Source organism: Prunus dulcis, chromosome 6, assembly GCF_902201215.1.
Source record: "Prunus dulcis chromosome 6, ALMONDv2, whole genome shotgun sequence".
Lineage (NCBI taxonomy): Eukaryota > Viridiplantae > Streptophyta > Magnoliopsida > Rosales > Rosaceae > Prunus > Prunus dulcis.
The window spans coordinates 6,452,898-6,464,926 of NC_047655.1; the positions used below are offsets into that span (position 1 = coordinate 6,452,898).

Below are 12,029 nucleotides of genomic sequence, written 5' to 3' on the forward strand. Positions count from 1 at the left end.
GGCGGACATCTGCGTCTCCCGAACCCGTTATGCGCGACGATATATTTGTCGTCGCGCAAAGGTATGTGCGCCGAATTGTGTTCGTCGCGCAAAGTTTACGCGACCAACATGTGTTTCGTCTCCATATCGTTGGTGCAACGATGGTTTACCCGTCGCACAGAATTGCGCGACGAGAGGTTTGTCCTCGTCGCACAAAGGCTTTCTTCACGATCTTCGCGCGACGGATTGTGCGCGACGAATTTTTTGTCGCGCTTATTTTGGTGCGACAAAATTGATCTTTGCGCGACGCTTTATGATTCGTCGCGCAAATAGTAAAATGTAGTAGTGATTCAATATAAGAAGTGTCAAAAAATCATGTGACAGAAGTTGAGTTACAAAGATAGTAAACATTATCTAGAATGTGTCTAGGATAAGTACGTGAGTACTACTTGTAATCACCGTTCTCTATCAAAAATACTACTTGTGTCTAGGATAAGTACGTGTGTCTAGGAGAATGCTAGCTATACATTCTCTATCAAAAGTTATTTTCAAGTAATATGAAACACCATTACGTGATAACTAGTCCACATATCATACTGAAAATACAAAATGGAATGCAAAAGACCTAGTTGCAATACACGATATCCTAAGAAACGCATATGGAATTAAGAAGTTGTATTGGAAGAAGTAATGCTTGTCATGCCTTAGTTAAAACGTTGACGTTGACGTATGCAAATTTTGTGGGCAAACTCGTAAGAAATTAAGTAGCTCATTTCTTTGCAATATATGATTTATCTTGTTTGAACTTTTTTCTCTGTAAATTTTGGAGGGAAGGGTCACTCCCACATGAGATCATTTCGTTAGGCAGGGCATCCTTCTTTAATTAATTTGCAATATGCGTGTTTCAGACTTCATCAAAAAAGTATACCTAATTGGACTGCCATCTCCTTGTCTTTATCCTGACATCGCGTGTAAAATCATTCATTCTTCCCCCTTGTTTTCTGGAAATGGCAACCCAATTAAAGTTTTGTTATTGTTGTCACTGTGGCTTTTGCCTCTTTTTCTGGTAGTGTTTTTTATAAATAGCTAGGGAACCTAAAATAATTACAAATCGACAAGGGCATAAGATAATTGAATGTGAGGTACATTTGGGAGATATTCAAACCTATACTTATTAACTCTTGCTTGGCATATCATATTTTGTACCACACCAATATAATGGTGTTCGCCTTTATTAGAAAAATGGTACACAATGTAGTATAACTAGCATTTTCGTTAACCTATTACTTGGGTACTGGTAATTTAAATGAAAAAAGTTTTGTTAAGTACCAAAACTTTCTTAATGAAATACATATAATAATAACGTCATGAAGGACTGTTAATTTAACAAACAGAAATTCAGGACACCAAAAATATAATAGCAAATATACTGCAAACGTGTTTTGTGGGTTGTGTAGAATTGAAGGATACTCAAATATATATTAACCCGTGCAACGGGTTCATGTTAAATATCACACTACAAGTTGTAAGCACATCAGCAACTTTGAGCTGGCCTAAATAGTTGACCCTCCAACATGGATGAGTCCCTTTCCCACAATGATGAAGCCGATGCATCATCATCGCATTCCGGTAGCAGGCGCGGTGGTTGGATCACTTTCCCATTCATTACCGGTCTCTCTCTTTCTCTCCATCTCTTTCATTTTATTAGTTTGCTAACTCACAATAGTGTTAGTGTAGGGATTGTCGAACATAGTATCCGAGTTATGATTATGAACTTCCATATTGCGCAGGGGCTTTGGTAGGCCTGACACTTACAGCCGGAGGATGGCTCTCAAATTTGATTGTATTTCTGATTGAAGAATTCAATGTAAAGAGCATTGATGCTGCTCAGATTGCAAATGTGGTTAACGGTTCTTCAAGTTTTTTCCCAATCATCGGAGCAATCGTAGCTGACTCTCTCTTTGGCTCATTCTCCGTTATCTCAATTTCCTCCTGCATTTCCTTGCTGGTAATAAAATAGTCAATCTCTTAGTACATGCTTGTTCCATCTGTGCCTGTTCTTTTGCTGCTGATTTATGTGAACAAATGAATAAAACTTTTGATATGTACTTGATTTTAGTTGCTATATTCACTTTTATTTGGCAATTGCTAGCTAAGTACTTGGGTGGAAATGCTTAATTTAGGGGCTTAAATTGAGGGACAAGTTATATATTCACATTTAATGGTTGAATTTAACAATATAACATCGTCTGGTCAATCTGATCTTAGATTGATCACGTACAGATGAATTATCTAACAATATAACATATCAGATATCAGCATAACCTTTTAACTTGTTAAACTTCCTGCATAAACTTGGATTCAAATATTTTGTAGGGCATAATTGTCTTAGCATTAACCGCGACACTGAATTCGTTGAGGCCTCAACCTTGTCTCTTGGGATCAGAGTTATGCCAACCCACTTCAACATTACAAGATGCAGTATTGTATACTGGTATAGCTCTAGCTTCTATTGGCTTGGGCGGTACCCGCTATACCCTAGCAACAATGGGAGCAAACCAGTTTGACAAGCCTAAGAATCAAGCGAGTTTCTTCAACTGGTACTTCTTTACTCTATACTCTACTACAGTTGTAGCCCTAACAGTTATTGTCTATATTGAGGACAACGCTGGATGGAGATGGGGGTTTGGCCTATGTGTCCTTACCAACATAATTGGCTTGGCCGTTTTCTTATATGGAACCCGGTTTTATAACATTGATAAGCCACAAGGAAGTCCATTTGTTGGTTTAGCTAGGGTTGCTGTTGCCGCTTTTCGAAAAAGGAAACTCCAACTCTCCTCCTTAAGCAAGGATTATTACGATAGACATGATGGAGTGAAAGAAGGCATAGTGACTGGAACACTTAGCACCAGTTTCAGGTACAAACTTTACAGGGTTAATTACTTATATCGAAAAGTTATGCTATCTTACCAAACTTTTGTTGTCGGATAAATGCTTATGTTGTCAGAGAGTGAATCTTGGCTATCTTAGATTCATAGTTTGGCGCGAGACAACAATTTCCTTTTTTTTTTTTTTTTTAAAACTAGTCAATGTCGTATAATATAGAGATCATGTAGAAATATGATTCAATTTCAGACTATAGAAATACAAACGTGATGTCCCCTCTTTGCATACAGATTCCTAAACCGTGCAGCACAGAAAATTGAAGGAGACATCAGATCAGATGGTTCCATTGCAAAACCATGGAGACTAAGCACAATGCAACAGGTCGAAGATTTCAAAACAATTATACGAATTTTGCCATTATGGTCAACAAGCATATTCTTATGTATACCATTAGGAGTCCAGTCCAGCATGATAGTCCTGCAAGCTCTAAGCATGGACCGTCACATTGGGCCTCATTTCAAAATGCCATCTGGCTCCGTTATAGTCATTGTCCTACTTTCCACAGCCATCTCTCTCACCCTTATTGATAGGTTCTTATGTCCTGTGTGGCAGAAGCTGACTGGTCGATCTCCAACGCCCCTCCAACGTATAGGATTAGGCCACGTGTTAAATGTTCTTAGCATGGCTCTTTCAGCACTAGTAGAGTCAAAAAGGCTCAAATTAGCCAAAGCGAACCACCTCCAACCTGTTGTACCAATGCTGGCCTTGTGGCTTTTCCCGCAGTTGGTTTTGGCAGGTATTGGAGAGGCATTTCATTTTCCAGGACAAGTTGCATTGTACTATCAAGAATTTCCAGTGTCTCTCCGAAGCACATCGACGGCGATGATCTCGTTGGTCATTGGGATTGCATTTTATTTAAGCACAGGTGTAATTAATTTGGTTCAGAGGGTTACAGGGTGGTTACCAAATGATATAAATAATGGGAAGCTAGACAATGTGTATTGGATGTTAGTTGTTGTTGGGGTGCTCAATTTTGGTTATTATCTAGTGTGTGCTAAGTTGTACAAGTATCAAAATGTTAAGGGTGCAGATGTTAATTATTCTGGCTCTGCTGATAATGAAAAGTGATGTTGTCAATCCAATATTATGTATTTCTACTATTGTTGATGAAAGAGATCCGTATGTATTAACTGTTGAAAGGATTATCTCACATCAGAAAATGAAAGCCTTACCTTCAGTAAAGGTGCAATTTTCAAAAGCTAAGAGCTCAAAAAAAAAAAATTTGACAACTAAACATCCCTATAATTTAAACAATACTAATGTTATTCATAATAAATTAAAAAAATTAACATTACAATTAACCTACAATTGTTGCCAACGAGGTTTCATATCATACTAATCTTACTAATACAGAGAGAGCTAAACAAGAAAAAATAAATTTATTAAAAAAAGAAAAAAAAACAAAAACAAAATTGGCGTTTGCTCAAGAATAAAAAACAAAATGCATTCGACTTACTTTGGATTGGGGTACTCAAGAAGGAAAAAAAACGTAGGATTCTTGTGATGCACACAACTTTGACGAAATTGAGTAATGTTAAACTGGTCCTTTATAAAGAGAATTCCAATCCCACTTAATTAAGGAATTCCCAAAACCCAATTGAATAAAAATAACTCCCACTTAAAATCCAATTACATAAGAAATTATAGAAATTGAAAAGCCCAAGAGAAATGGCCCAGCAGCTTCCCTATTTTTTTCTCCCTTTTTTTTCAAAAAACCCTGGTCCAAAACGACGTCGTTTTGGCCAGGTTAAAATAAATAAAAATAAAAAAACTTTTTTAAAGCCTGGTCCGAAACGACGTCGTTTTGGCCAAGCTGTGTTATAAAAAAACAAGCGCAGCGCCCAGTTTGGTTTGGGCATTTTGTCGAGCATGTTGCGTGCGTCTCTGGTCTGAAGCAGAGGTGCAACTCCAGCTGCTTTAATGGACTTTTCCAGCGACCGGAGGTGCAGGTGCACCTCCTTGCGCCTGCACAGGTCCGCCACTGCTTACCTTAATAGTTTAAATGATCTTGATTTTTTTCCATTTATTGTCAATTAATTTTGGGTTACATGATTAAATTATTTTATTAACATTGAAATCGATGTGTGGAGAATATTATTTTTCTTTTTCGTTGTCTTAAATTTCAGACTCTGCCGCAATGTAGAAAAGAAAATTGCACGAAAAACAGAGTTTGATCTTCATCCCCTCCAACTGAAAAATAATAGAAAATAATATATATATATATATATATATATATATAAGAGCACTTCCACTCATGGTGTCATGGTGCCATAGCAAAGGACAATGGCAAGAAAGGGCTGACACTATCTAGTGAATAGTGACTGCCCTACCCTTTTTTATTTTGCTTTTCCACTCACTGCCATGACAAGTAAAAGCAAGCATTATTCACATTAGATATGAGGAGAGGAATTTGTATGGAGTTTTGGTGTGGGAAGTGAAGAACATGGCTAAGTATTTATAGAAAAAATATTCTAAATATTTTGGTATTTTTCCTTCTTTTTTGTGTATTTAAATTGGTCGCTGTTGTCAATATGAGATCAGCAAATCCAGGCAGCAACTCAAGTAATTCTTGTCTTTGAGCTGACCTGGATAAATGGGGCCCATCTTTGCCTAGGCTATCTTTCATTGTTGGGGGCTTATTAGATGCCTAGGCTCCCTTTTGCCCCAGCAAAATAAGCACTGGTGGAAGTGCTCTAATAGAAGGATTATTGGAGTAAAATTCTTATTATTAGCTCCATCTTTTAGATTATATGCACAGAGTCAAAGGATTATCTGAAGAAAGAAAAAAAAAAGCTAATTATCATGCAATTAGTATGTAAAAACAAACGTGCCATAACATATATAATACGATGATATTTACTAAAAAAAAATAAAAGGACATATACAACCAACCCTGGTCCCTGCCTTTGTTGCCTATAATGGGTTGGGTGTTCTGACCAAAAACTTGATGTGGTCTGTACAACTAACTAATTTTGACCATGGATGTGTGATCAATTGTTACATAGTAACTATTTTTACTTTTATTTTTCCGAACTATAGCCTATAGCCCATGCAATCTTGTGGTTGGCTCCCTGCCTGCCTGCCTGCCTGCCTACTTGTTTTGTCTTGGAAAGAAGCGTCTCACGATAACATCTTTCCCATGAATTGAGAATTTGGCTTTGCCGCTGTCGTCTACACCAACAAGAATTTTTGTGATGTCTGATGAAGATTTAACAACAGCACGAGCAAACAGTGGCTGCGAATTTCCCTCCTCTGCTCCCATACATATTGCTTCTATACACTCTCCAAATTTCCTACATATAATATACATGACATTTAATTCAAATCTTGTACCGTCTCTCCAATGCGATCAGTTACAAACATAGAAATACTTTAACTAATACGAAAAAAGAGAGTAGAGAAGCACCTTGTAAAGAAGCCTCCGAGTTCTTCTTCTGAAACAGGATGGCCCCTTGAGAAGGTCAAGAACAAAGTTCTTTCATTCTTGTCAGCATTAGGCTGGGGCCGATCAGGTCTTTCATCACATGCTTCTTGGGCTGGCAACGAAGGTTGAGCCTCAACAACATTAGGATCAACGCACAAATTAAGTGAATTTTGAAACCCTTGTTGCACTATTAGACCATTCATCAAATGCAACAAGGGTTGCTGGGAAACAATAGGTTGTGGAATGAAAGCCAAATATGGATATATTGGAACTATATCACTAAAAGCTCTCTCACACACTTCGTTCACAAATTCCTCCATGATTTTCTTGGTGTTTTCCTTGTTGTTAAACACAGAACTTAGTGAAACTTTTACGGGAACAAGAAGACGCAGTTTCGGAAACTGGCTATCGATGTCCTCGAACGGAGGATGAACGCAATCTGAATACAAACGTTTCAATAACTCAAAAGATTCCTTTGCCAAGTCATTGAAGAATGGATTGTGCAAAAGTAAGGTATTCACCATAAATTTCTGGCCAATACTTTGTCTTTCAAGCGTGTGCCAAAGGGCTACGATATACTTGGATAGGATAGGGTCAAAACCTAACCCCATCAAGAGTCGATAATATATGTTGCGATCGATTGTGTGGAAAAGCTTAAGGTCTTCAAGGGCTCTGTCAGAAGATTTCATGGTGATTTAAGTGGCAGTACTTCTTGGAGAGAGAGAGAGAGAGAGAGAGAGAGAGAGAGAGAGGCTTTGGATTTTGAAAAGGGTTGGCTAGGGTTTTAAAAAGGGGTGAATATCGGTCCTGGGGTTCATTGACAAGCAAGGCACCTTGTTATATAACAACTCTAAATCAGTACCAAAAAGGAACTCTAATTTTTTAACCAGTAAAATTCTCCCTCACGATCAAGGAAACTTGATTTCTCTTTTTTAATTAAACCCCAATTAAGTTTTTATTGTTTTATTCTAATTAGGCAAGTTCCAAAATTTTGTTGCTGAAGCAATTTTATTGGCGCTTGAAGTTCCAGAGATTTGATGTTTTTGTGATGCTGCTGAAGCAATGGGGCCCAGTTGATAGGTGAGTATTATGATTGCTTGTTCTGGGTTTTGCACGTTTCGCTATATTTAGGTTTCCTTATTTCAATTGACTTCTTTCTTCTAATGAAATTAGGTTTCCTTATGTCAATTGGAAAAAAATAAATTAATAAAATAGTTTTCTATTTTGGTTTAAATAGAACAACTCTTTAAATAAAGCCAAAAGAATAGTAGTATACTGAAACTCAAGGGCAATGGAAACACATGAGCAATTGCGTAGCAATTCATTGATTTTATAGGAGTGGGAGAGCTACAATTCCTTGCATATAAGGATCCAAAACAAATGAAGAAAGAATATGTAGCAATTGTGGTGCCATGAAAGCATTAACTTTCTTCATTTATTTTTGGGTAATGGAGGACGCGGAAACAAAGCACACGGGGTATTGAGTCAATTTCAAATTCATGGGGTTAAATGAGATTTTTAGTTAAGCACACAGGGCATATCAATAAACAAGCCTTTTTTTTATTTATTTATCCTTATATGCAATTGTTGCAGCAATTAGTGTGTTATGAAAGCAATTTGGCAGGGGATCCAAAAGCAGTTCGTGTGTTATAAGTTATAGTGTGCATGCACTAAAAAGCTTTGCAGGACAACTATTCCTCTCCGGCTGCTTCAAGCGCAGCTAACCATTCATACGAGAATGTAACGACATCTGATGGAAGCTTTATTTTCTAAGTAAATTTAGGTTTTAGCTATAAAAAAATTTTCACTTTTGGAAAAAGCCAAAGCTTTTTCAAAAAAGACAGAAAAACCTCTCGACTTTCAAATAAAAGACATGTAAATGTAAAGGATTCCTTAATAAATCCATAAATAAATAAGGGCAATTTTGTCCATTTTGATTTTTTTAAAAAAATTTCTCTCTCCTTCGGGGTTTTCCAAAGTCTCCCTTATTTCTTGGGCATCTTGTTTCCTATAACTTCCAGACTTCTTACTGCAATCAGAGACAGGAAAATTGAATCACTTACAGAACTTTTGTACCATCTAAAACAATCCATAAATCATGTGAACCAAATAGCTTAAAACACACAAGGACACCACATGCAATTGCACACGCATACAAGTAGATAAAATTGATCTAGGCTTTTTGGTACGTACAGCTCTTTTGTTGCCTCATTATCTTCTGTGGGGTGCAAGGTATCTTCCAACTCATGCTGCAGTTCACGGTTAAGAGTATGACTCTCTTCTAAGATATTAATTTCAGATTCCTCTGCCAAAGTTTTTCTGCTCATCAATACATTAACTTCAATATCCTGCAGAATTCTTCCACTTGATGATCTCAGATCAGCAATAACAGATAAGCATATCTATATGGAATAAATATATTTGAATCCCACCCAGGTAGTAATGATGAGTTTTTCTAATTACCATTGTCATTGGGCTTTGGAATTTGAAGCTGAGCAGATATGGTCTATAGCACAAGTAGAAGAATATATGAAGAAGGCCAGATTCGTTGCCTAACTCAACTCTAGCTATAATTATCACAAGAAATGGAAAATGAATATATTACCCAAAGAACTATGCACCATTAAATTTTCTAATGCTAAAATGTTCAATCTTAAGGCATCAAAGTTGAAGTGCATGTTGTTCTCTATAAATTTATACTCCTGCTCAAGATACGATAACAGAAATGATAAATAGACGCCGCACTGACCTGATTTGCTGTTAGCAGCACTCTCCTACTAGAATTTGATCCCCAGGCACCAACTACACGTGTGCAAGCATGGCTGCAGGGTTCTCCAACATACTTTACATACATAAATACATTTACATTTGCAAACATGCATGCTTGCAGGCACCTGCATTTGCTTAAACATCTTTCTCAAAAGCTTGATTCCCTTTTTCTCTGGATACCCTTTTCCATGATTAAACAACTATATATATATATAGCTTTAATAAGCGACTGATAGGAATGCTCCCACCAATTTTTATTAAGCACAACGCAGAACACACACACAAACACAAGCCAATAACACAACCTTGACAGACAAACTATATGAGCTGCAACTGTTTGTTTTTTAAATCTTACGAAAAATCAGACGGTACGTAGCTACGAACTGTTGATGTATTCATCAATGGATTGTCGATCCCCATTCAATTAATTAGGTGGGATCTTAAAAATAGTATTCTATCATGGGTCAAATATACATATATATGCCAAAATTTTATCTACATCAGTAACATATCTTCCAATTCTCTCAACATTCTGTCAGGTGTATAAAATTTCTCCAACTAATCGTAAATACAATCTGCTACAGGTGCCAATTAAGAAAGAGGAAATACCAATTGGACTTCCTAGTCTAGTTCCTTCTAGATTCTTCTAGAGTAATCCTATTTCTAATCTAGTACTACAAGAACGACACTTGTGCATCGTGGATAGACAGAGAGTTAGAGAGGCTCAATCCACACCACTTTTCCAAAACAAATAAACAATTGGAGAAAAAGCCTATTAGATTTCTCATATCTAATCAGACGTAATTCCCAAAATTCCAGCTTAATTAAAATTAAAATTACATAAATTTTAAAATTACAAAAATAGATGATTTGATAAACCTTTTCTTGACCCAGTTTCGGCAGCTTCGGAACTTCCTCCACCAATTAAGCTTTGGTCCGTTGAATCTCCACATTCAACCGCCACAGCCCGATTACTCACCCATCTCGGCTTTCTGCATATTTCAGCACACAATTAAACACCAGGCACTCAAATCTTTCCGTTTCCCCTTTCTCTCCGTTGCTACATTTTCTCGGCAACCAAACAGAAACAATGGAATGAGGAGCAGACGCGATTCGTATAAACCTGAAGAGCAGCTTAGATTTTGTCCTCGACGCCAGCGTAGAGATGAGCGAAGGCATCGTCGCCGAAAGGGTTGAGGTCGCGCTGCTTCTCAAAGTCTTACTTGTCGTATTTCTCCTTTCGTCACAGAATGAGAAGAAAATATGGCTGCTTTTGAGAGAGAGTCGCTCTCGTCTCGTTCAGGCACACACACACACACACACACACTCTCTCTCTCTCTCTCTCTCCCCGTTTGTCCTATTTCTCGACTGGGGCTGGGCCTATTAGTTTCCAAACGAAATAAGGAAAACTAGTCTCCAACGGCTATTCTTTGTCTCCAAGTAACTGCTGGATTATAAATATAGTCGCTGCTATCAACACAGTTGATCAAAATTAAGCAAACAAACACTTGAACAAGAACCAAGGTCTTTTCTCTACCTCTCTCTCGTGGCTAATTCCGGCATGACGCAGCTGCTCGGCTTCCGGTTTGACCCCACGGACCAAGAAATTATCGGCTTCTTTCTCTACAAGGTGGTGGTGGCGAACAACCCCCTGACTTCGATGCCGCCATACAACAAGGTTATCTACAAGTGCAACCTCTTCGGCAACAAACGAGAACCCTCAGAAATTTGGAGAGATTACGGAGGGGATCAACTTGACGATCAAGACTTGTACTTCGTTTCCGAGCTCCAGAGAAACGGTTTGCGCATCCAACGGAAGACTGGCAGCTGCGGTACTTGGAGTGAAACCGAAACCTGCCAAGATGTTAAAGATGAGGTGGATGAGATTATAGGTAGAAAACGGAAATTCCGGTACGAGAACAGAAATACTTCGGGGGACCACGCCGGCTGGCTTTTGGATGAATATAGCCTTTTCGAAAAGGGCTGCAAGAATCGCACAAGTCGTAATTGCTATGATTTTGACGTTGTGATTTGTCGGCTGAGAAGGAAGTGCAATATGAACAAGTCCGGGAAAAAGAGGAAGTGCTCATCTCAAGATCAATCAAACAAGAAGATGAAAAGAGATCAATCTACGAAGGAGATGAAGACTGAAAATTCAGTGGGGCCGCAAATTATGAATGATGAGAGCAATCAGTTGATGATCAACGACATTACCACTTGTGATCAAGATTATTTGATCGACACCAATCATAAAAGTTTCAACATTGATGAACTCTTCGTAGAACTAGACCGCGAACCGCCATTGTTACACTCGCAGCAACTACCTCAGATTGTTGAAAGCCAAGAAAAGCCTTTGCCAACTTCTTGCCTCTGTATTAATCAATTTGATGGAGCACTGGAAGCAGCCGCCAGCAATCTGAGTAATTTTGAGTATAATAGCGAACTAGCAAGATCAACGTGGCAACATAATATGAATGCCGATGATCATCAAGATCCGAATTTAATCTTCACCGTCGATGAATTATTGGCAGAAGATGCAGAGCCTTTGTCAACTTATGCGCTCGATGATGTTTATAATGTGGTCAGCCAACCATTAGACCAAAACAGTTGTTGGTCCAAATCCTTTATGGATCAGACTTACAATTCCTATATATACTCATCAATAGAGGAGGAGATCATAGCTGACAATTAGATATATTGTACAAGTGTAACTGGCTGTAACAAAATTTTGACCGCTCGTTGTAATTTCCATTCTTAGTACATGACATTGTTTCTTTATCTCATTGAATTTCTGCATGCAAATTCCTTAATACCAATACAAAACTAATTACTATCTATTAGTTAAGCAAGTAATAATAGGTGAACCGTTGTGCCAATGACAGTACAAACTTTGCACTATGTTAAACCAAAG

At 37.9% G+C, this 12,029-nt stretch overlaps 3 protein-coding genes across 3 annotated transcripts; 2 read left to right on the forward strand and 1 right to left on the reverse strand.

The window, feature by feature from the left end:
- Positions 1–1,478: 1,478 nt before the first annotated feature.
- LOC117630171 (protein NRT1/ PTR FAMILY 2.6-like) lies at positions 1,479–3,993 on the forward strand. Its single transcript, XM_034362917.1, has 4 exons — positions 1,479–1,650; positions 1,770–1,987; positions 2,356–2,897; positions 3,156–3,993. Exons 1-4 carry the CDS (start codon positions 1,554–1,556, stop codon positions 3,991–3,993), a joined length of 1,695 nt encoding a protein of 564 aa, XP_034218808.1. The 5' UTR covers positions 1,479–1,553.
- A 2,023-nt stretch (positions 3,994–6,016) lies between these two features.
- LOC117630172 lies at positions 6,017–7,038 on the reverse strand. Its single transcript, XM_034362918.1, has 2 exons — positions 6,332–7,038; positions 6,017–6,218 (listed from the first exon to the last, which is right to left on the reverse strand). Exons 1-2 carry the CDS (start codon positions 7,036–7,038, stop codon positions 6,017–6,019), a joined length of 909 nt encoding a protein of 302 aa, XP_034218809.1.
- A 3,641-nt stretch (positions 7,039–10,679) lies between these two features.
- Positions 10,680–11,810, forward strand: LOC117630173 (NAC domain-containing protein 71-like). The gene has a single exon (XM_034362919.1). The coding sequence runs from the start codon at positions 10,680–10,682 to the stop codon at positions 11,808–11,810; it is 1,131 nt and encodes a 376-aa protein (XP_034218810.1).
- The last annotated feature ends 219 nt before the right edge of the window (positions 11,811–12,029 follow it).

What these genes read in the sequence shown, in the direction of transcription:
- LOC117630171 (XM_034362917.1), top strand. Translation starts at nt 1,554, where the DNA reads ATGGATGAGTCCCTTTCCCACAATGATGAAGCCGATGCATCATCATCG. An exon ending in CACTTTCCCATTCATTACCG is followed by an intron (nt 1,651 to 1,769) that starts GTCTCTCTCTTT and finishes CATATTGCGCAG; the next exon opens with GGGCTTTGGTAGGCCTGACA. An exon ending in ACACTTAGCACCAGTTTCAG is followed by an intron (nt 2,898 to 3,155) that starts GTACAAACTTTA and finishes CTTTGCATACAG; the next exon opens with ATTCCTAAACCGTGCAGCAC.
- LOC117630172 (XM_034362918.1), bottom strand. Translation starts at nt 7,038, where the DNA reads ATGAAATCTTCTGACAGAGCCCTTGAAGACCTTAAGCTTTTCCACACA. An exon ending in CTCGGAGGCTTCTTTACAAG is followed by an intron (nt 6,219 to 6,331) that starts GTGCTTCTCTAC and finishes TATTATATGTAG; the next exon opens with GAAATTTGGAGAGTGTATAG.
- LOC117630173 (XM_034362919.1), top strand. Translation starts at nt 10,680, where the DNA reads ATGACGCAGCTGCTCGGCTTCCGGTTTGACCCCACGGACCAAGAAATT.